The sequence below is a fragment of the Podarcis erhardii genome (genome assembly GCF_964252035.2).
Source record: "Podarcis erhardii genome assembly, chromosome: Z".
Classification (NCBI taxonomy): domain Eukaryota; kingdom Metazoa; phylum Chordata; class Lepidosauria; order Squamata; family Lacertidae; genus Podarcis; species Podarcis erhardii.
In genome coordinates this window covers 30,448,627-30,470,138 of record NC_138504.1, presented here as the reverse complement: position 1 = coordinate 30,470,138, position 21,512 = coordinate 30,448,627, and the positions used below count along the sequence as shown (strand labels likewise).

The 21,512-nt window shown below is 46.2% G+C and overlaps 1 protein-coding gene across 10 annotated transcripts in view; it reads right to left on the bottom strand.

Moving 5' to 3' along the window:
• Positions 1–353: 353 nt before the first annotated feature.
• The window catches only part of LOC309333443 (rho GTPase-activating protein 20-like), a 94,149-nt gene continuing 72,990 nt past the window's right edge, over positions 354–21,512 (bottom strand). For all 10 annotated transcript variants that reach the window (XM_081846940.1, XM_081846942.1, XM_081846947.1 and 7 more), the window contains 7 exons: positions 13,543–13,731; positions 12,491–12,666; positions 10,961–11,122; positions 9,560–9,669; positions 8,179–8,368; positions 5,921–6,038; positions 354–4,973 (listed from right to left, as the gene is read on the bottom strand). In XM_081846940.1, coding sequence (XP_081703066.1) covers positions 3,358–4,973; positions 5,921–6,038; positions 8,179–8,368; positions 9,560–9,669; positions 10,961–11,122; positions 12,491–12,666; positions 13,543–13,731 — 2,561 coding nt within the window. In that variant the 3' untranslated portion in view covers positions 354–3,357. The remainder of the gene's footprint in view (positions 4,974–5,920; positions 6,039–8,178; positions 8,369–9,559; positions 9,670–10,960; positions 11,123–12,490; positions 12,667–13,542; positions 13,732–21,512) is intronic.

The following is a 21,512-nucleotide window of genomic DNA, read 5'->3' as shown; positions in this document are numbered from 1 at the left end:
GAGATCTGCATCGAAGGTCCTCTTGGTGTGCCCACCCCCTAGGACAGTGCGGTGAGTGGCCTTTTCGCCATAGCTTTGGAATGCCATCCCTGTAGACCAGTGGTTCCAAAGTGGGGGGTGCCACCCCGTGCAGGACGGTGGGATTCGCTATGGGGGACACTAAAAGGCAAGGGGGTAGCATAGGTCGTTGCTAGCCCTGCACCTCTTTAGACCTCCAGTCCTCCTAACTGCAAAACCATGAACTGAGTAGGATTCTTTCTACCGCAACAATTCCTCTGTGGTCTCTAACAAATAAAATGTGTGTTAAAAGCCAGCAACCTTTTACTAAGCAGTGGACAAAAACGAGTAGGCAGTTTTGACAAATAAAGCTGTGCTTCTTTTATTAAATATTTTACAACCATAGCTTAGAAATCTAGAAGGAAACAATCCCTTTATCAGCTTTTATGTGCAAGAGAAAACAAAGAGCTTAAACTTGTACTCACAGAACAAACAAGCACAATGGGACACGACACGAACAACAGCAACATTATTTTTTTTTAATGATCGTGTATCAGCAGGAAAAATCTATTTCTTCCAGTTTAAACATAAGGACAGTGATTTCCACTGACTAAGGGAAGAGAGATCTTCTGCTTACTTTTAGCTTCAATGAAAAATGCTCAAGAGCAGACCACAGACACAATTAAAGCTTCTTAAACCGGCAGTTAAAGCGAATAAACACTTTGTTTAAAATAGTGGCCCAGCTTTCTTTTCTATATGTCCCATTCGGGAAACCACCTATGATGTTTGAACGAAACCTTGCTTCAAAACCTCTCTATCACACAACTCCTTCTGTCCCCTTAGCAAGGATGGCTCTTTTCTTTCACCGAAAGATGTGGTTCAGCTAGCAGGTGATGTATTCCTTGGAGGCCAGATCTGCTGTCCCTGTGGATGAGCCAGCACTGGCAGCCAGCATCCTTAAGCCTACAGCATTTTCCAGTGCACACAGGATCACATGATTTCACTTGGGGGTAGCCATCCATGCACTTCCCTTGGCAATGCTTGGGCTCAGACTATTCTTTTGTTTTTCCCTCCTGAAATCAGTGCAGGCTGTTCTTTGCACCAGGGTCAGCGCTACCCACAGCACAGTATGCCTAGTTTTTAAAAAACGCCCTAAGGTATTGCCAGACCTATTTGCCACCTGTTAAAATTTCATTTCAGATTGCCCTACCTCTGCTGCTTCTGCCCATTTTACTCTACATACAAATTTCCTTCTTTGCTGGACTATGGGTTCTGGGCTATGTGTAAACACCACCAAATCAGTTTTGATCTATATAGCCTTCTATGGCTCAGAAGGACCCCAATACTTTAAAGAACACCTTCCTCCCACACATGCCTGCCAAGATCCTGAGGTCAGCATAAGAGCCCCTCCTCTGTGTACCCCATCAGCAGCTGTCCAGAGAGCAGCTGTCCAGAAAACAGGCCTTTTCAGTAGGCCTATCAATGGAAATCTCTCCCTAGGGAGACACACATGGCACTGACATCAGGGGTGTAGCAAAGGGGGTGCGGTCCGCCCCGGGTGCCCCCACTGAGGAGGGTGACAAAATGGTGGGCGGCACTCACTGCAGGGCCTGCAGAGTGCCCAAGCCACACGTCTCTCCTGGGAGTGACGCCGTGGCTTGAGCACCTGCAGCCTCCGTGCTGCCCCAAACAGTCTGCCTGCTACTTCCTCCTCAGCTGTAGGGTGGCTGAGTGGGAGGAGGCAGACTCCTTGGAGGCCCTGTGGTGTCCCTGTGGCCAGCTGGCTCCTGCCCTGTGGATGACTGGCTCCGCCCCCGGGCGCAGCGCACACATGTCACCCCAGGAGCCTGATCGGCTTGCTCCACCGCTGACTGACATTGATATTTTTTGCCTCCAGGCAAAGATGTTCATTTCCCCCCAGTTATCTGGGAGGCACCCCCTTTTTGGGGGGCTTTTTTCTTGTGGTCATACCTATGTTGGAGGGAGAGGGAGAGGAATTGTTTTCATGGTCTGATTACCTTGTGTTGTGTATCTGTTTTAAACTATTAGTACTGCATATCATTTTTGTTGCTGTTAGTTGTAAGACATTCTAAGACCTTTGTGCAAAATGACTAGTAAGTTCAAATAAATAATCATAACAACGACCAGTAACTTTGATGCATCAAAACACAGCTGGGGAGGGAGGGACCTTGAGACAGGACCTCATGAAGTAGCCAGAGTTGTAGAAAGTTGTAAATGACCCCAGCCTCCCTTATAAAGAAATCCGCAGAAGAAATTTTCAAGTTGGCAGTGCTGACAAGGGGAGATTTGGAGGTTACCGTATTTTTCTGTGTATAAGACTAGGTTTTCCCCCTTAAAAATAATGTCAAAAATTAGGGGGCGTCTTATACACAGATACATCTCCCCCCGATTTTCTTAAATCTAAGCCCTCCAAAATAGGGGGCATCTTATACATGGGGGTGTCTTACAGACAGAAAAATACGGTAAGTGAAAACCCTGTGGACGAAAGGAGGGCCATTCTGAGTCATTTGTCCATTCTTTCAAAAGAACATTGCAAGAAAGAAATAATGTTCACATGAAGCACATGAGTCAAGGCAAGATGAAATGGGGATGGCATAAGTATGATCAACAAGCCACACGAATCCTGCCAAGCCTGGGATACCTTGAGAGCTTCAGTAGGTCTTCCCTAAGAAGAAAGCAGCCAACAGACCAAACCAAACTTAGCAGACCAGTAGCTTTCTTGCTTTGTCCCATACTTGGCCACATCACATAACTATTTCCACACGTCCTTGGGCGTCATGCCCAAGTTAAACACACAAACAATGAGAATTCAGAAATGGGGGGGGGGGCCCTGAAATGAAATGTTTTTCTTTCGAGTTTCACCTAACAAAGTGATGAAAAGCAAAACAAAAAACAGCCCGGATTTCTTTTTGTTGTAATTTTTCCCCAATGTGATTGAAAGGGTCTCCTCAGCGTCCTTGTAGGCTTGCCATGACGTTTGCATGGAGCTGAAACAACAACAACAAAAATCCTTTTGAGTGGCTCTGCTCCTGCCTGCTCACCTCTCTGTGCAAACTGGCATCTTCAGCAGAAAGCAGCAGGATGAAGCTTTGTATGTGTGGAGTACGGCTTCATGTTAGCAGACATCTGTTCCAGTCTTTTCTTCTGGGCAGGGACAACACACACACACAGAGGCCAAGGGAAAAGCTACAAATGACCACACTAACAGCCACTTGACACCAGCCCATGAAAACGAATATCTTCACATCTCAGCTAAGCATTTTAGAGGCACTTTCACAGGACTATCCTCCCTATGCGGAAAGAAAGCACAAAAATGCGCAAGGTGCAGGTGCTCTGCTCCTAGACAATGGTTTCTTCTGGAAACATTCGACCACTGTGCTTCTTGGGCGGGGCGCTGGGGTGGGGCTGGCTTCTAAGCCACTCTGCCCTGTTCCGCAGAAGCTCACTCTCCACCGATTCTGCTCTCATCATGCAGTATTCCTTAGAGCTTTCCTGGTTGAAGTACTCCCGGACGGTGTTGCGGATGGAGGTCGGGAGAAAGACGCGGAGGTTGTGGCCGAATGTGCTCCGCTGGACCCTGGTGTGCCACCCTTCCTGCTCAGCTGGGTCTCCTGGGACTTCCACAAGGGGAACACTTTCAGAGATCTCCACCTGGGGTGACTGGCTCACTGATTCATGGTGGTATCTCCTTGAGGCAGACTGGAGGACCAAAGGAGTGTTTTGCCCGTAGAACACTGTCTGCGGGATATGAATTTTCATGCTCTGCAGATTCTTGGCTGTCTCCTCCTTGTTTTGCCCTACAGGAGATGCTGTTGGATAGCTCGTTTTAGGTGCCATGAATACGGTTATCTTGGTGCGCTTCAGGCTTTCTTGGCCATGATGTGAAGCTTTGGGACGACTGATCTCAATGTGCTTCACAGATTTCTCCCTTTGCACTTGCGGTGCTGGCAGAGAAGGGCTCTCGGTGTTAGGGAAATGACCTCTGAAGTCTGGCTTCACAGGAGTGTGTCTGAACATCTCAGCAGCTCCTGCCTCTTTCCTCTCTTCGTCCCAGTTGTCCTCATGAAACGGGCTACCTATGGGTATGAAGATCCTCGATGACACTCTGCTGCTGCAGCTTGGCTCTTGGTCATCCACCTGTCTCCCGCAGCAAGCGCCCACATTGCAAGGGCCCAGAGGCAATGGGGAGGTCAAGGGCTTGTGCCACTCCTTCAAGGATCTCTCTGCCATCTTAGGGGACAAGCTGTGGTGCTCGGTAGACGTCTCAAATATGAATGACGGGGTGGAGGATTCAGTGGGGCTGAAGGTAGATGACTCAGAGCAGTACGAGAAAGCGCTCTCCAAGGAGCTCAGCGAGGAGGCAGATGTGGTGGTTGATGAAAGGCTGGAGAAGCTAGACGTGTTAGACAGGCACGACTTCAGAGGGTCAAGCTTCTTGGGCATGCTGGTGCTTGGGTAGGCCCCCCAGAAACTCTGCTTCCCTTTGCTCGGACCAGGATTCAGCCCTTCATCTATTAGCTTCTGGCTCTCCATCTGCAGTTGCTGGAGCCTGCGGACGTAATCACTGTGGCTGTGCATGATGGTGGCATCACAACTGGATTGCCGGGCCACTGGCTCGTGGTCCTCAACAGAAAGCTGAGAGCTCAGGCAAACGCTGGGCTCCGAAGAGCACCGATTCCTTGAAGGCCCCAGTGAGCAGACTGGGCAGTGTGAGCAAAAGGATCCCTGCTCTCTCAGGAAGTTGCAGCTGTTGGAACTGGCGTGCCCAGCTTTGCTCTGATAGCAGGCAGTGATCTCGCTAAACAAATCCCAGTCCTCTTGATCCTCATTGAGCATCAGTCCATCAAATGGGCTGAAGAGGCCCTCACCGCCTGCTTCCTGCACATAATGCTGATTTGCCCTTCCTTGGTAGGAGGGAGCACTTTCCATCTCATCTGAGGAATCATTGAGCTGGCCTGTGGGGATAAGAGGAAGCCACATCAAGATAAATGTGCGTCTGCTGTGCTCCTCAGGAATGCAAAGTGTGTGAGTGTGTGGTTTTTATTTCCAGCGCCAACACACAAGTGTCAAAATGCCAGCCCTATTTTAACCCCATTTAATTTGGATTTTAACCCCATTTTAATTTGGATTTGAGGAAAATTCAGTAAAGAAAACCTGTTGCCAACAACCCATTTATAATATCTCAGCTGTTCACAGTATTAAGAGCCCATCTGGGAGCACCTAATAACACAAAAAACAGCCCTGTTGGATCAGGCCAAATGACCCATCCAGTCCAGCATCCTGTTCTTACAGCGGCCAGCAGATGGGAAACCCACAAGCAGAAGAGCCCTCTCCCCACACCTTGTGGTTTCCAGCAACTGGTATTCAGAAGCATTTACTGCCTCCGGCTGTGTCAGCAGAGCATAGCCATCATGGCAGGTTGCCATCGATAACCTTGTCCTCCATGAATCCCCCCTTCCTTAGGTCCACTGAAATCAATAGGACAAATTAGGTTTTTTGGGGAGGTGGGGATTAATGGGAAAATCAGCTCTGCCACAGCTTGGTGCCCTTCTCCTTCTCTCTCTTTTCTCCACCAATCTAGATGGTTTTTAAAAAGGATTTGACAAAGTCGTGGAGGAGAGAGCCATCAATGGCTACTAGCCACAATAGCTATATTCTGCCTCTACAGTGCCTCAGGTCCTGCTTGCTGGTTTCCCACAGGCACCTGGCTGGCCACTGTGAGAACAGGTTGCTTGAGTGACTGGAGGAATCCTGTGGGCATAGCCAGTCAGGTGATTCTTTCTACTTTGAAATCCCCGGCCCCTTTCTGGTCTCTATTCCATTCTGGGATGTAATCCATCATTAGCATCCAAAGAGGCGGGGATATTAAATGGACAGATATGTATGTCAGCCATGGTCTTACCTAGGAAGGCACCCGCACTCTTGGACTTCTCTTTCTCTGACTGCTGGAACAGTGTAGCAATGTCCCCTCCAAAAATTTCAGCTGAATTTTCAATCAGGAACTGCACCAGCCTGGCCACCTGTATGAAAGGGAGCAGTTGCCAAGGTAATATCTATTACTCTATGATTCTATTAAGTGGAGGATACCAGCTCTGGATGCTGTTCATGTGGCTAATTCCAACAACATGGTACTTGTCTGTTAGTTATTATGTATAATTATTCCAGTCTCTATTCTACTGTGCGATTAAGAGCTGAAGCACACAATCAGCAAACAAACCCATTTTGTCTCTGTGCAGGGGAAATTTGCATTAGATGTGAACAGAGGAGCAGCAGGGCTGGCCTGAGACATTTTGGTGTCTAAGGGCTTGTCCACATTTTCGCTTGTCCTATAAAACATAGCCCCCAGCGGTTTTTCGTTTGTCCTGCCACTTCCCCTTGGAAAACCCACTGCTTACTGCCAAGTCAGAACAATCATCAATCTGCAGAAGTGCTTTTTGACGTTTGTTCTGATTCAGCGGTAAGGAGCAGGTTTTCCTGGGGGAAAGTGGCAGGACAAGTGGAAGTGTGGATGAGCCAGGAGACAAAGGACAAGACTGCTTTGCTTGGTGGAACTGGCACTGTTACAGGTGCCACGTAATACCCATTCTGCATTGGTAAGAACTCAAATCTTTTAGTGTGGCAGCACCCGCACTTTGGAACTCCCTGCCTATTGGCATCAGGCAGGTGCCTTCATTGTTCTGTTTTCAGCACCTGCTAAAATCTTTCTTGTTTAGACAAGCTTAGACATTTAGAAAGCGGGTGTGAGTTTTAATTTGCTTTTGGTCTATTGTAATTTTAACTTCCTGAAAGTTTTAAATTGTTGATGCCACTTTTTCTTATTGATAATTTTATTGATTTATCTTTTCTTTGTAACCCGTTCTGAGGTTTTTGTTTTTTTAAATAATGAAGTGCTGTATAAATTATATGAATAAGATATACGAATGAGACCAGCAGTGAATCTTATACATCAACACTGGGACCGGGACATTGTGCCCGAGGGCATGAGCCTTGCTTAGGGCATGCAGCAGGACAAGATCTGTGCTATATCCAGCTCTGCCCTTTGACACTCACCCAAACCCACTTAGTTTTATTTATTTCATAAAATTTATATACTGCTTGATCGTCAAAAACCTCACAGCGGTTTACTGAAAGAATAAACAGTAAGATTATTAGTAAAACAATTAAAAGATTCAGAAAATCCAGACCAGCAATCAACTAAAAACACATCAGCATTCTAAATATTTGGGTAAAGGTAAAGGTACCCCTGACCATTAGGTCTAGTCACAGGCAACTGTGGGGTTGTGTGCTCATCTCGCTCTATAGGCCAAGGGAGCCGGCGTTTGTCCGCAGACAGCTTCCAGGTCATGTGGCCAGCATGACTAAGCCGCTTCTGGCGAACCAGAACAGCACACAGAAAAGCCGTTTACCTTCCTGCTGGAACCTTACCTTCCGATTGGCAAGCCCTAGGCTCTGTGGTTTAGACCACAGCGCCACCCGCATCCCAAATATCTGGGTAGGCTTGCCTAAATGAAAATGTTTTTAGCAGGCACCAAAAAGAGTGCAGTGAAGGCGCCTTACTGATGTCAATAGGCAGGGAGTTCTGAAGTGCAGGTGCTGCCACATTAAAAGATTGAGTTCTTACAAATGTGGAGCAAGTATTATGTAGCACCTGTAACAGAGCCGGTTCCGCAGATTGAAGTGGTCAAAGTGGGCATGTATGGGGTGATCTCACAGGTAAACTGATCCTAAGCACCTTTATATACAGTAACACCTTGAACCTGGCCCTGCAGCAAATCGACAATCAGTGTGCATCTCTGAGCAGAGATGTTATATGCTGACAAGATATCACTCCTGTCAGCAATTGTGCTACAGCATTCTGCAAAGGGAAGTCCCACATAGAGTGCATTGCAGTAATCCAGTTTTGAAGTAACCAGTGCATGAGCTACTGTGGTCAGTACTGTCATACCATATCACAAATATCCTCTGGACATGATGACCAAAGCAATTTGGGCCAGGGTTAGCATCATGCAACTGCTAGCTCTGTGTTCCAGCTCTGAGAAAAGGGACTACAAACTTAACAAGTTTTTGGGAAGTCTAATCAGAGTTCAGAGTGTCTGAGCCAAAGGGAAAAGCCAACGAAAGGGATGTGGGTAAAAACCCAGAAGCAGAGAAGGCTGTTACCTTCTTTGTGGATTTGCTTTCCTCCTCAGGACCTGTTGGGCTGGGAAGCCACAGCATGTTGGGGGCGATGCAGAGGGCCAAGTTGTAGGCGTTCATTTGATTCTCTGTCGAATTTTGCGCAATGTGATGTAAAACTCCAAATAGGTGTCTGAGCAAAATGAGGTTTGCTTCTGGGAGCTGATTCACTAAGCTGCAAAAAAGGGAAGAGAAACGAGAATGAAGAACATCAGCTCAGACCACAGGCAAAAAGGGCGAATCAGCTCCCTGGAGGAGGGTCCACATCTGATGGGATTTTCGTGGCACAGTAACTACTACTCTGCACAGCCAAAGCATACCCTAAATGTACTTGTGCCTCAAGTTTTCACATCAACTGAGAAAGGAAAAGCAAGCATTCAACATGTGCAGGAAATTCTGCTACTTTAATTTTGAATGCAACATTAGAATTCTTAACAAGGATTATTATTTTTTTAATCCTTTGGACATGCTGCTTGGGTCTGATTTTGGCAACTGCATGTCGGACTAAAGTTTTATCATTTCCCTCGAGAAAGTATAAGTATCCAGTCCTGGGCAGCTGGCAGCACAACTGAGAAGCAGGGTTCCTGCAAATGATACCTTATCTCAGCTGAATCCATAGCAGGACTTGAGCCTTGAATGCTTCTGCATTTCTAATTCTACCCCAAATTATGAGCCTGTTATTATGCTCATGTATAAAGCCCATGGAAAGCCATCAACTGCTGAATGAAGAGCAGCTGGCATAAATCGGAAGAGTGGCTTCCAACCTGTGTTCCAGGAAATATTGGAAGCTTGCTTGTTGATAGATCACATTTCCAAATCTGCCTTTCCTCGACTGCACTCAAGAGTGGTAGGCAAGGCTCTTCCCTTGCAATTCTATCCTCACAACCGCTCTGTGAGTTTAGGAACACAGGAAGGCGCCATGTGGCTCAGTATTGCCTACACTGGCTGGCAGTGGCCCTCCAGGGATTCAGACAGAGGTTTTTCCCATTGTCTCCTTCTCTCCCTCCCCGATCCTTTTAAGTGGAGAAACCACGGATTGAATCTTGGATCTTCTGCTGGCAAACCTTGTGGTCTCTTGCTGAGCCCTTCCCTTAAAGTCAGGCTAAGAGAAATTAGCCAGGGTCCACATATGTTTTTCCCACATACACACCCACTACATGGATCAAGTAATTTTCCATCCCCTTGCCATTTTGAGGAGGGGGCATGCTTGAAATTCTCCTTAAAATAAGAGCATCTTACTAGAATGTAGCGTATGGCACTATTTTTTCTAAAGGATCCCACATGGCAGTTGGAATGGGAGACTGAGTAGTAGTAGATATTCACTACCCAGGGTTATCAAAGCAGACAGACTGCCCCAATAGCAAACCTTTTGAGTGCTTCAATCTTATGTGCTCGGCTTTCCTTATCCATGGCTTCCATCCACAGCCCGTGCATGTCTGAGGATAGAACACTGTCAGGTATATTGCGTAGGAAATCCTATATTAAATACAGACATGCAGAGTGATTTGGTTAGTCATGCAGAGAGCAACTGAGTCAATTTTGAGATTTATTCTACAATGAAGCACAAAAGCCCTGATTTTGTGAGTGTGTGTCAAAAACCACACAGTTAAAGGTAGGGGTGGGAAAAGTCTATTTATCCCTCACTGTATGGCCCAAATCTGATAGGCTAGGGCTTCCCAAACTTGGGTCTCCAGATGTTTTTTAACCACAACTCCCATCATTATTAGCTAGGACAGGCATGGCCAAACTTGGCCCTCCAGATGTTTTGAGACTACAATTCCCATCATCCCTGACCACTGGTCCTGTTAGCTAGGGATGACGGGAGTTGTAGTCCCAAAACAGCTGGAGGGCCAAGTTTGGCCATGCCACAGCTAGGAGGACCAGTGGTCTGGGACGATGGGAATTGTAGTCCAAAACAGCTGGAGACTCAAGTTTGGGAAACCCTGTGATAGGCAGATGTGGACACCCACCAGTCAACCACCTAGCATCACAATGACACCAGGTGACCTGCTGGAATGTTTTGCAATGGGCTTCAAAGCCCTGACAAGTATTTGCTCATTCAATCCCCGCAGGTGCTGCCAACCAGCTGACTGGCAGTGTCTGGAATCCCCTTTTGGCATGAGCACAAAATGGACCCTGTGCACTTCAGTCTGATGGCATTGTGTGCAGTGCTGTGCAGATAGAAGCATATTGCCCAAGGCTGCTCTACCACACTCGTTTCATTTTCCAGGGCTTCTCAGAATCCACCTGTAAGAAGGCCAGAACACCACAATACTAGAAACCTCACTGTTTGCAAGAAAACCTATTGGGCAAAATTAACATCATCAGTATCTTCATCAAGCATAGTTTGCACTATCATGGGAGCAAGGAGGGTCAAATTTTTTACTAATCGCCATGAAGAATGGCATGTTGAATGCCTCTAATCTTTCTGCACAGATTGCCAGTCTTTAACCCTTCACACTTCTCTACTGTTATCTAAATTAGTTGACATGCCTGGATGTTAGTATGGGATGACTCAAAACTGCTGTTGCCCATAGGCTGAGAGGGTTATATGACACCACTTGCCATCAATTCTGAATTAAAGGCCCTCCCTTTAGTTGAAATTCCTGAATTGCAGGGGGTTGGACTTGATGGCCATTGGGGTCCTTTCCAACTATTGATTCTATGATACCCCCACAATACACCTTAAGCCACTGCAGCAGTTCCTTGTTAGTCAGCACAGCAAAACTTAAGGTCTTTAAAGTACTACCAATATGGTCCAACTTACTGTAATAACTCCAGCTGCCACAAAGACAGATTCACCATCCACCTGGACATCATCTCCAGAGTTGAGTTTTTCTTTCAGTTCCTTGCAAGTCTTGGCATTAGCCGAGCGCCTGAAGATGCCCCTTGTGGTGGGGCCCTCATGGTACAGGAGTTGCAGGATATCCTGGGGTTGTGTGGAAGTGAACAATGTCAGTTATATGATCACTAAGGGCGATTATTATAATTTGCATTTTAGACAATCAGGTTAAGCTCTCATTCATGACAAGAGGGAATATTTGTGTTGTTGCTGTTAATTACCCATCCTTCACCAGCAGGTCCCAGGGCAGGTTGCAATTTAAAATTCAGTACAGTGGAACCTCGGTTTTCGAATGTAATCCATTCCGGAAGACCGTCCAACCTCTGAAACGTTCGAAAACCGAGGTGCAAAAGGCAGTCTGCAATTTCAGCAGAAGCCGTTCGACTTCCAAGGTGTGTTCAAAAACAGAAGCAATTACTTCCTGGTTTTCGGTGTTCAAAAACCAAAACGTTCAGCTTCTGAGATGCTCAAAAAAATCGACGTTCCACTGTACAGTGGTATCTCGATTTTTGAACGTAATAAGACTGTTCGGATTCTGAAATGTTCAAAAACCAAAAACTCAGTAGCCGACAACTAAGCCTCAGGATCTTGCACTCAGCGGAAGCTGCATGGCATGTTCGACTTCCGAGGCATGTTTGGAAACCTAAGCATTTACTTCTGGGTTTACAGCATTTGAAAACCGAACTGTTTGTCAACAGAGATGTTCGAAAACTGAGGTACCACTGTATTATAAACAGTTATAGAGTCATAGATATGAAAGGGGTCCTAAGGGTCCTCTAGTCTAACTCCCTTTGTATTTGATTTTCTTCAGTAATGTTTATCCTGGGTTATTTTATTTGATCTTTTAATGTGTTGTAAACTGCTTTGAGATTTTTTTCTTAGAAATATAAAGCAGTATAGAAATGAAATTATTGTTAATAATAATAATAATAATAATAATAATAATACTAACAACCATAATAAACCACTCTGGGAATTGTCACTATGTGAGGGGAACAGGGGTCTCTTAATAACCAGGATCTGGTTCAAATCCCCACATGGCTATGAAACCCACTCACAGTGTGACCTTGAGCCAGTTGCTGCCTCTGTCAGCCTAACCATCCTCACAGTTGATGTGGGGATTAAATGAGGATGGGGAGAGCCATGTATGCCACCTTGAGCTCTTTGCAGAAAAAGGTGGGGCATAAATGCAAACAACAACAACAACAAACTCTAAGCGCCAACCACCACCACCTCTAAGCGCCCTTAACAAACTACAGGTACGAGGATTTGGGGTAAAGCCATGACTGTTTGAAGTGGTATGATACTGCTTTAAATGTATAGTGCAGATAGGGCCCAAGCCACCTTCACAGCCTTCTTCCCATACATCTAAATATGCACTGACACAGTGAACAAAAGAGTAAAGAAGCTATTCTGCAGAGGCACCCAAACAACATCCCTGGGTCCCCATCTTACCATAATTGGCTTGGGGAGGTTTCCATCAGGACACAATGATTCCAGGGACAGGCCAAAAAGCTTCCTCGAGGTGGTCGGAGACTGTGATACTGGGCTGCCAGTTGGGGTGCTGGTGCTTCGGCGGAGTGCCCAATCAATCAAAGATTTCTTCCTCTTGGTGTGCTTCTGTACCTTTTCTGAAAGAACAAATGCACCTCAGGTTTCAGGGCGTTCCCTTTCCAAGGCAAGGTTCATGAGGTACAAACTGGGTACCAGGCAGGCAATTCGGAGCAATTAAGAAGTGGGACTGCTGATCTTCCATGAACTTCCAAACGTCCTCTCCTTCCCCTGCTGTCCATCCTGGCTGAGCAAGCCTTTTCTCCTTGTCTTCCTTCTGTCTCTTCTGCCCTCAACATACACTGCTAACCCCAACAAATGTAGATCGTAATATATCCATCAAAGCACTAGGCCTTATGCCCATAATATCTGAGAGGTATTGCTTTCTAATAAAGCAGAATGATGGGCAGCTATTAGAAATGAGGCAGGGAGGTCTCTAAGATATTTATGCAGAGAGATGGAACTGTTTTGTGAACTACTGGAATGCATTATATATAAATGAGGGACTAGAAAGATATTCGCTTGCGGGAGGGGTGTTCAGTCCTCCCACCCCAAAAACAGCAGCAACTCATTTTGCTGATTGAATCTTCTAGTTCCTGAAGCAGTTATTAGCCTCCACTAGGGAAGGAGGACAAATTGCCAACCTCTGCCTTCCCCCTTTATCCTTTTCCTGCTCCTCAACTATCTCCATTAACAATATTTGGTGATTTGATAAACCAATAAGGTGTTTAATAACATTTGACAATTTTATTGCCTTAATAAAATAATATTGGGGTGGGGCGCCAAATTTTACTCTCAAAGTAAAATTTCAGAAACAAAAATTAGCCCAGAGTTCAAACAGTTGCATCTGAATTTACTGGATTCCTAATTAGTGAGAAAATTCATGTTGTTACTAAATTTCTACCCACAATTAAAACAGTAGGCCACAAGCTAGCAATTCGGGACTATATTCTTACCTCTTTGGAGCTGCTCTGGAGCTTGGTGTCTGAGTTTCAGGATGAACTGGCATTGCCTATCCCTGGGGAGCTGGTCCAGGATGGAATTTCCATAATAATCAGTGAGCAGCATTCTGTTGTCAGTATCTTGTGGCTGGTGCATGAAGTCTTCGAGGCAGCTGAGAATAATGCTGAAGGGTTGCTCATGGCCTGTTGCAACGACAAGAGGTGTTAGCTTCTGAAAACAGTCAAGGCGCTAGCCCTGACCATGCTTAAACCAGCTGGACTTACGAAATTAAATGCATTGAAAGAACTTGCCTGTCAAGACGAGGGATGGAAAGACCTTTCTACAGTGGTACCTCAGGTTACATACACTTCAGGTTACATATGCTTCAGGTTACAGACTCCGTTAACCCAGAATTAGTACCTTGGGTTAAGAACTTTGCTTCAGGATGAAGAACAGAAATTGTGCAGTGGCGGCGCAGTGGCAGCAGGAGGCCCCATTAGCTAAAGTGGTGCTTCAGGTTAAGAACAGTTTCAGGTTAAGAATGGACCTCCGGAACTAATTAAGTACTTAACCCGAGGTACCACTATATTTCAGATCTCTCAGTTTCTCATTTTTATAACCTTAAACTCAATTCTCTGAATATCTGCAGCAATTTGCAATTAAAAAAAAGTCCTTACAAAAATTATTTAGCATTTTAATGCAGATTTCCCTAATACATGCATTTTTGTATGCAGTTTTAGGTACACATTTCTTGCAAGCAACTTCTAGCATGTTGTATGATATTTTCACCATATATTCCATTTTTATGCATGCTCTCTCCTAATACAGTGGTTCTGGTTTGTGAACATTTTTCAGAAGCTGAACATCTGACACAGCTTACGTGGCTTCTGACTGAGTGCAGGAAGCTCCTGCAGCCAATCGGAAGCCACACCTTGGTTTTTGAACAGTTCTGGGAGCCAAATAGACTCCCAGAATGGATTAAGTTCAACAACCAAGGTACCAACGTATATACATTTTTGTAAACACAGTTTGGTTGGAAAACCGCACCTCAAAATTTGGACATGTACAGATTTCTAAGGAAGGTCCCATGCTTTCATTCCCATATTGTTTAGGAAAGTAAGAATTTGACAATTTCCCTTCAAATGAGAACAAAGGGCTTATTATGGTATGTGTTATAAGAATTTTAAGGTCTTAGATATATAATAAATGTTCATAAATGTACCAAGCAAAGACATGCATAAATATATAAACCACATGTCTGCAGCAGCACAGAAATACAGCCCTGAAACCATTTTGACTCCCAAACTGACCAAATGTTTCTCTGCAAGGAGGGTGACGGTGAGGGAATTAAGTGATTACCATCTCAAAAGAATGGCCAGACTACCAGGAAAGGCAATCAGATAAGGCATTATCAGATAACCTGGCAGACAGGAGATAAACAAAGCACTCAGAATTCTGTTGTAGACCGCCTTTTCTATGAAGTAGGTATGATGTATCTGGGGGGTGGTCTTGGTCTACAGCCCTTCTATGATGTTTCTGGTTGTGGTCTAGAGCTCCAGGGCAGGGAATTTCAAAATGTCTATATAAGGGGAGGCACACCTTTGTTCTGGGTCCACTTCCACTCTCCTGTGTGTGAAGGGAGCACCCTGTTGCAACAGCGTTAATAAAGATCAGGCTTACTAGATGCTTTTCTTCTCAATATTCTCTGGTTGGCCTCTGTTATTTTCTCCTACCGATGGAGAACCTACAAAGGACTCTATAAGGGCTCTTGTGTACCCCATAAGGGATCAAGACCAGATTTTGTTTATAACATATGCACACTTTCTTTTGTCCTCCGCTTTCCAGGTACAGGTCTGTGCTTAAAAGCTCCATGTCCAAACATGGGGGGGGGGGTTTGCCCTGGAGTTTCCCCCCATCCCATACTCTTTAGTGCTCATTCAGAGGAGTCAGGTTTTCTGCAGATTGCCATTTGCTCCAATTCATATTTAAAGAGCAGATTTTCACTGGATACGCTCCAGGGCAAAAAGAAGGGCACTCAGACACAGAGCCTAGAAAGAGTAGATGAAAGATAAGTGTGGATAAGTCCTGAATTTAATTTATCCTCCAGTCCCTAGTCAAGACTCAGATCCACAGTGGGTCACTGACTGGCCTGGGGGTGTTAGTTGGAGAAGAATCCTGTGCCCACCAACCACATCTAGCCAAAGGAAGAAATTGTGGAAATATCCTTCACACCAGACATGGGATCATCCCTTACCTGTAAAGGAAGTAATACAGCATGGCAGGTCTATTCCTCACACTAGACTTTGATCTAATTTTCATTGGTGAAATTTTGTGAGGTGGGGGGATCCCCTGCGGGCTACACAGTAGGATATAAATAAACAAACCTTAAGCCCATCACAGATGTGACATGGTTAGCCATCCAAAGGAAAGGGAATCTGAAGGAGGAGGAGGGTGGAAGGGGGCTCTGACCCCAAATCTGCTGAGCCTGCTTTAAAAAGCTTTGACATCTCCCACAGCATGAGAGAAGCAACAGTGAAAGAGTTTTGGCTCCTCTGAAAGAAGTTAACTGAAAAGTCTCAAGGAAAAGGCTGCTCTTGTCAACATTCCCAAACAGCCTTCATCAAAGGTTCTGCTCTCTTTTTTTTTTTTTAAATAATTTTTATTAATTTTCATAAACAAAAAACACACAAATAAAAACATTCATAAACAACACATGACTTCCCCATGCCTCCCCTTCACTGCACCCTTGTTTCAAAATTTTTGTTCTGCTCTCATTTTAGTCCCATTTTGACCAGAAAGCCCAACCCTAAATACGATACTGTCATTATGTCACATGTAATAATAGAAATTGTTATGAAACACTATGGGAAAAAGTTGAAAAGACATGCCCTATACTCTCAGCCAAAGTAAATACTCTGTGTAATGTTATTTGTACATCTAAACTTGCATCATTTTCTGATATGTGCCAATGGCAAAAAAAATCCAAAACACTTTTTGCCTTCACAGGGCATTATTATTATTATTATTATTATTATTATTATTATTATTATTATTATTAAATAATTTAAAGAAAGATATTGTGTTGATCTTAATTTCCTGCTGCCTATTTCTGAAATCACTCCCTGTTACCAGTCATTTAGCCTCAGTTCAAACCCAAGCATTTATTTAGGCTCCTTAAAGGCAGCGCAAAGCTGTTTAGGAGCTAAATGGATTCATTTATTCTTTTACCAAGAAAAGCAGCAACATCTGAATAGACAGCGCACTATGTATAGAATGTTCCATTGTATCTATTTCAGAAATCCATTGAACTAGGATACAATGTTTAACACAATGAAGCAGAAGCTGCCAGCCATGTGTGAAGTAGCCGTGACAAATTCTAGGCTAGGGATCATTAGGAAACAAATTGAAAATAAAACTGCCTGCATCACAACGCCGTTATACAAACTGATAGCGTGACCACATTTGGATTACAGTGTCTTTAGTTCTGGTTGCCTCCCCTCAAAAAGGGTATCACAGAGTTGGAAAAGGTTCAGAATAAGGCAACCAAAATGATCGAAGGGATGTAGCAACTATCCTAGGAAAAAGGTTGCAGCATTCAGGACTTTTTAATTTAGAGAAAAGGCAAGGAAGAAGCGACATGATAGAAGTTTATAAAATGATGCATGGAATGGAGAAAGGGGATAGAGAAAAGGCCCCCTTCTCTCATAACATTAGAACTTGTGGATGTCCGTTGAAGCATAAAGTTGGAAGATAAAGTTGACAGATAAAGAGGACATTTTCACGCAGTGCAGAGTTAAACTATGGAACTCACTCCCACTGGAGGCAGTGATGGCCGACAACTTAGGTGGTTTTAAAAGAAGATCAGCCAAATTCATAGGAGGAGATGGCTATCAATGACTACCGGTCATCATGGCTATGCTCTCTCTGTGTGGTTGGAAGCAGCAAATGCTTTTGGGTACGACATGCTGGAAACTGAAAGAGGGGAGGGATCTGTTGTGCTTGGTGCTTGCTGCCTGCTGCCCAGGAGGACTCCCCTGACTGAGTGCCTGAGGGTCCTGCTCTTGCCACTTACCATCTGGCCTGGGGCGGGGCCTGAGGCCTCACAAGGACTGCTTGGTGCTTGCTGCCTGCTGCCCAGGAGGACTCCCCTGAGTGAGTGCCTGAGGGTCCTGCTCTTGCCACTTACCATCTGGCCTGGGGCGGGGCCTGAGGCCTCACAAGGACTGCTTGGTGCTTGCTGCCTGCTGCCCAGGAGGACTCCCCTGAGTGAGTGCCTGAGGGCCCTGCTCCTTCCTGCCACTTACTACCTGGCCTGGGGCGGGGCCTGACAGGCCTCAGTAGGACAGTTGTTACTGCCGGAGGGGCAGAGTGTTTTTAAAATGTTTTTAAAAAAATTTTGTATGTGGGGGGTGGGGGTGGGATGGATGTTTGGTTGGGCTTGGGGATTTTTTTTATTTATTATTATTATTATTATTATTATTATTTAATTATTATTTTGATGTTTTGTAATTTTTACATTTTTTGTTTGTATTGTTTTATTGGTTTTGTTTGTTTGTATAAGTTGTTATTTTGTTCTTAGGGGGAGGGTTCAGGGCTGCCGGGGAGTGGGCCCCAGCCCACAAAATGGCTGGGGCTTGTTCCACAGGGGGGAATGCACTGGGACAACCAATCTCAGTGATCGCGGGTAGGAGGAGGAGTTACGCTAAGACTAGACCATGTCATTACAGAGGGGGCAGGTTTAGTCGTTGTCTGAGGACTATTCCTGCCTCCGGGTCTGGTCCTGACCGGATGGATACTAGAATCAGCAAGGGATACCCACATGACCTGAAGGTGCTGCTGTGCAATGCCAGGTCAATGATTCATAAGACCACTGCCATCCATGACTTGATCATGGATGGAGGACTTGACCTGGCATGTGTAACAGAGACTTGGTTGGATGAAGCAGATGGGCCTGTCCTTGCCGCTGCTTGTCCACCAGGTTTCTCTTACGCACAGCAACCCAGGTCATGTGGGCGGGGAGGGGGGGTTGCAGTGATTTTTAGGAAGTCATTAGTTTGCACCAGGCGTCGTATTGGGAAGACCCAGTTTTCCGAGTGCATGTTCTGGAAGTTGGGCAATAGGGGCAGTACAGGATTCCTTTTGGTGTACCGACCTCCCCGCTGCACCAAGGATTCCCTGCCCGAGCTGCTTCAGGTTGTGGCGGATGTTCTCCTGGAGACACCTAGCTTGGTCGTCCTAGGGGATTTTAACATCCATGCCGACACGACCTTACAAGGGGCCGCTCGGGACTTCGTGGAAAGCATGGCCTCCATGGGGCTGTCCCTGAATAAGTCTGGCCCAACCCATAGCCGCGGACATGCCTTGGACCTGGTGTTTACCTCTATGGATGTTGGTGATCTGACACTAAGTAAAAGCGAAACGAAAGAAGTGCCATGGTCAGATCACTTCCTGGTGCAACTGGACTTCTCTGCGACCCATCCCCTCTGCAGGGAGGTGGGACCGATTCGGATGGTCTGCCCCCGCCACTTAATAGATCCAAATGGTTTCCAGAGAGTGGTAGGGGATGCTTTATCCCATGTTGATGGCCTTTCAGCCGATTCCCTGGTGGCCCGCTGGAATGTGGAGTTAACCAGGGCTATTGACTGTTTGGCTCCGAAGCGCCCTCTGCGATTGCATAGAGCCCGGACAGCCCCGTGGTTTTCCATGGATCTGAGGGCAATGAAACAATCGTTGAGACGGCTAGAGCGCCGGTGGCGGATAACTCATTCCGAATCTGACCGGACACAGGTTAGAGCTCAACGTCAAGCCTACCAAGTGGCGATAGCGACGGCGAAGAAGAATTTCTTCACCGCCTCTATTGCATCTGCAGAAAACAGCAGCAGGAGACTTTTTTCAGGTGGTTCACAATTTAGTGGAACCACCTGCAACATCGGGGCCCAGTACGGGCCACATGTTCTCCTGCAATGATTTGGCAAAGTTTTTTGCAGATAAAATCGCTCAGATTCGGGAAGAAGTAGACTCCACCGTGGGAGCAGGGCCGGGGTGGGAGAGTGCTAGAGTTCTGTCTAGTCAAGTTGAGTGTGATCAATTCCAATCTGTTACCTCCGAGGATGTGGACAGGCTGCTTGGACGAGTGAAGCCAACCACCTGTCTCCTGGATCCTTGCCCATCCTGGCTTATAAAAGCTAGCCGGGAAGGACTGGGCGATGGGCTTCGTGGGGTGGTGAATGCTTCCCTCCGTGAGGGAGCCTTCCCAGACCCGCTGAAAGAGGCGGTTATTAAACTGCTTCTTAAAAAACCATCTTTAGATGCGGCCACGATGGCCAACTATCGCCCAGTCTCAAATCTTCCATTCTTGGGCAAGGTGATTGAGCGAGCGGTGGCCGAACAACTCCAGGCACGCCTGGAAGAAGCGGACCATTTGGATCCCTTCCAGTCGGGATTCAGGCCTCATCATGGGACTGAAACTGCCTTGGTCACACTGGTTGATGATCTTCGGCGGGCTAGGGACAAAGGTGAGAGCTGTTTCCTAGTTCTGCTGGATCTCTCAGCGGCGTTTGATACCATCGACCATTACATCCTTCTGGACTGTCTTGAGGGGCTGGGAGCTGGGGGCACTGTCATACAGTGGTTCCGCTCCTTCCTCCTGGGCCGTGTTCAGAAAGTGGTGGTGGGGGGATGAGTGTTCAGACCCCTGGGCTCTCACTTGTGGGGTGCCTCAGGGTTCTGTCCTCTCCCCCATGCTTTTCAACATTTACATGCAGCCGCTGGGAGAGATCATCAGGAGGTTTGGGCTGGGTGTTCATCAGTATGCGGATGATACCCAGCTCTACCTCTCTTTTAAATCAGAACCAGTGAAGGCGGTGAAGGTCCTGTGTGAGTGTCTGGAGGCGGTTGGAGGATGGATGGCGGCTAACAGATTGAGGTTGAATCCTGACAAGACAGAAGTACTGTTTTTGGGGGGCAGGAGGCGGGCAGGTGTGGAGGATTCCCTGGTCCTGAATGGGGTAACTGTGCCCCTGAAGGACCAGGTGCGCAGCCTGGGAGTCATTTTGGACTCACAGCTGTCCATGGAGGCACAGGTCAAATCTGTGTCCAGGGCAGCTGTTTACCAGCTCCATCTGGTACATAGGCTGAGACCCTATCTGCCTGCGGACTGTCTCGCCAGAGTGGTGCATGCTCTGGTTATCTCCCGCTTGGACTACTGCAATGCACTCTACGTGGGGCTACCTTTGAAGGTGACTCGGAAACTACAACTAATCCAGAATGCAGCAGCTAGACTGGTGACTGGGGGCGGCCGCCGAGACCATATAACACCGGTCTTGAAAGACCTACATTGGCTCCCAGTACGTTTCCGAGCACAATTCAAAGTGTTGGTGCTGACCTTTAAAGCCCTAAACGGCCTCGGTCCAGTATATCTGAAGGAGCGTCTCCACCCCCATCATTCTGCCCGGACGCTGAGGTCCAGCGCCGAGGGCCTTCTGGCGGTTCCCTCATTGCGAGAAGCAAAGCTACAGGGAACCAGGCAGAGGGCCTTCTCAGTGGTGGCACCCGTCCTGTGGAACGCCCTTCCAGCAGATGTCAAAGCGATAAATAACTACCTGACATTCAGAAGACATCTTAAGGCAGCCCTGTTCAGGGAAGTTTTTAACGTGTGATATTTTACTGTATTTTTGCTTTCTATGGAAGCCGCCCAGAGTGGCTGGGGAGGCCCAGTCAGATGGGCGGGGTATAAATAATAAATTATTATTATTATTATTATTATTATTATTATTATTAGGTCCTGCCAATGTGAGATTAGGATGCTGGACAAGATGGGCCATTGGTCTGATCCAGCAGGCTCTTATGTCCTTACAAACTCCACCTGAATTAACTACCAGCCTATCATACTTGAAATAATATCTTGAAATATCAGCTGGAATTCTTTAACAGGAGAAATAAACAAGCTGAAGATTCCACGCTCATAAAGGGAAGATGGATGTTT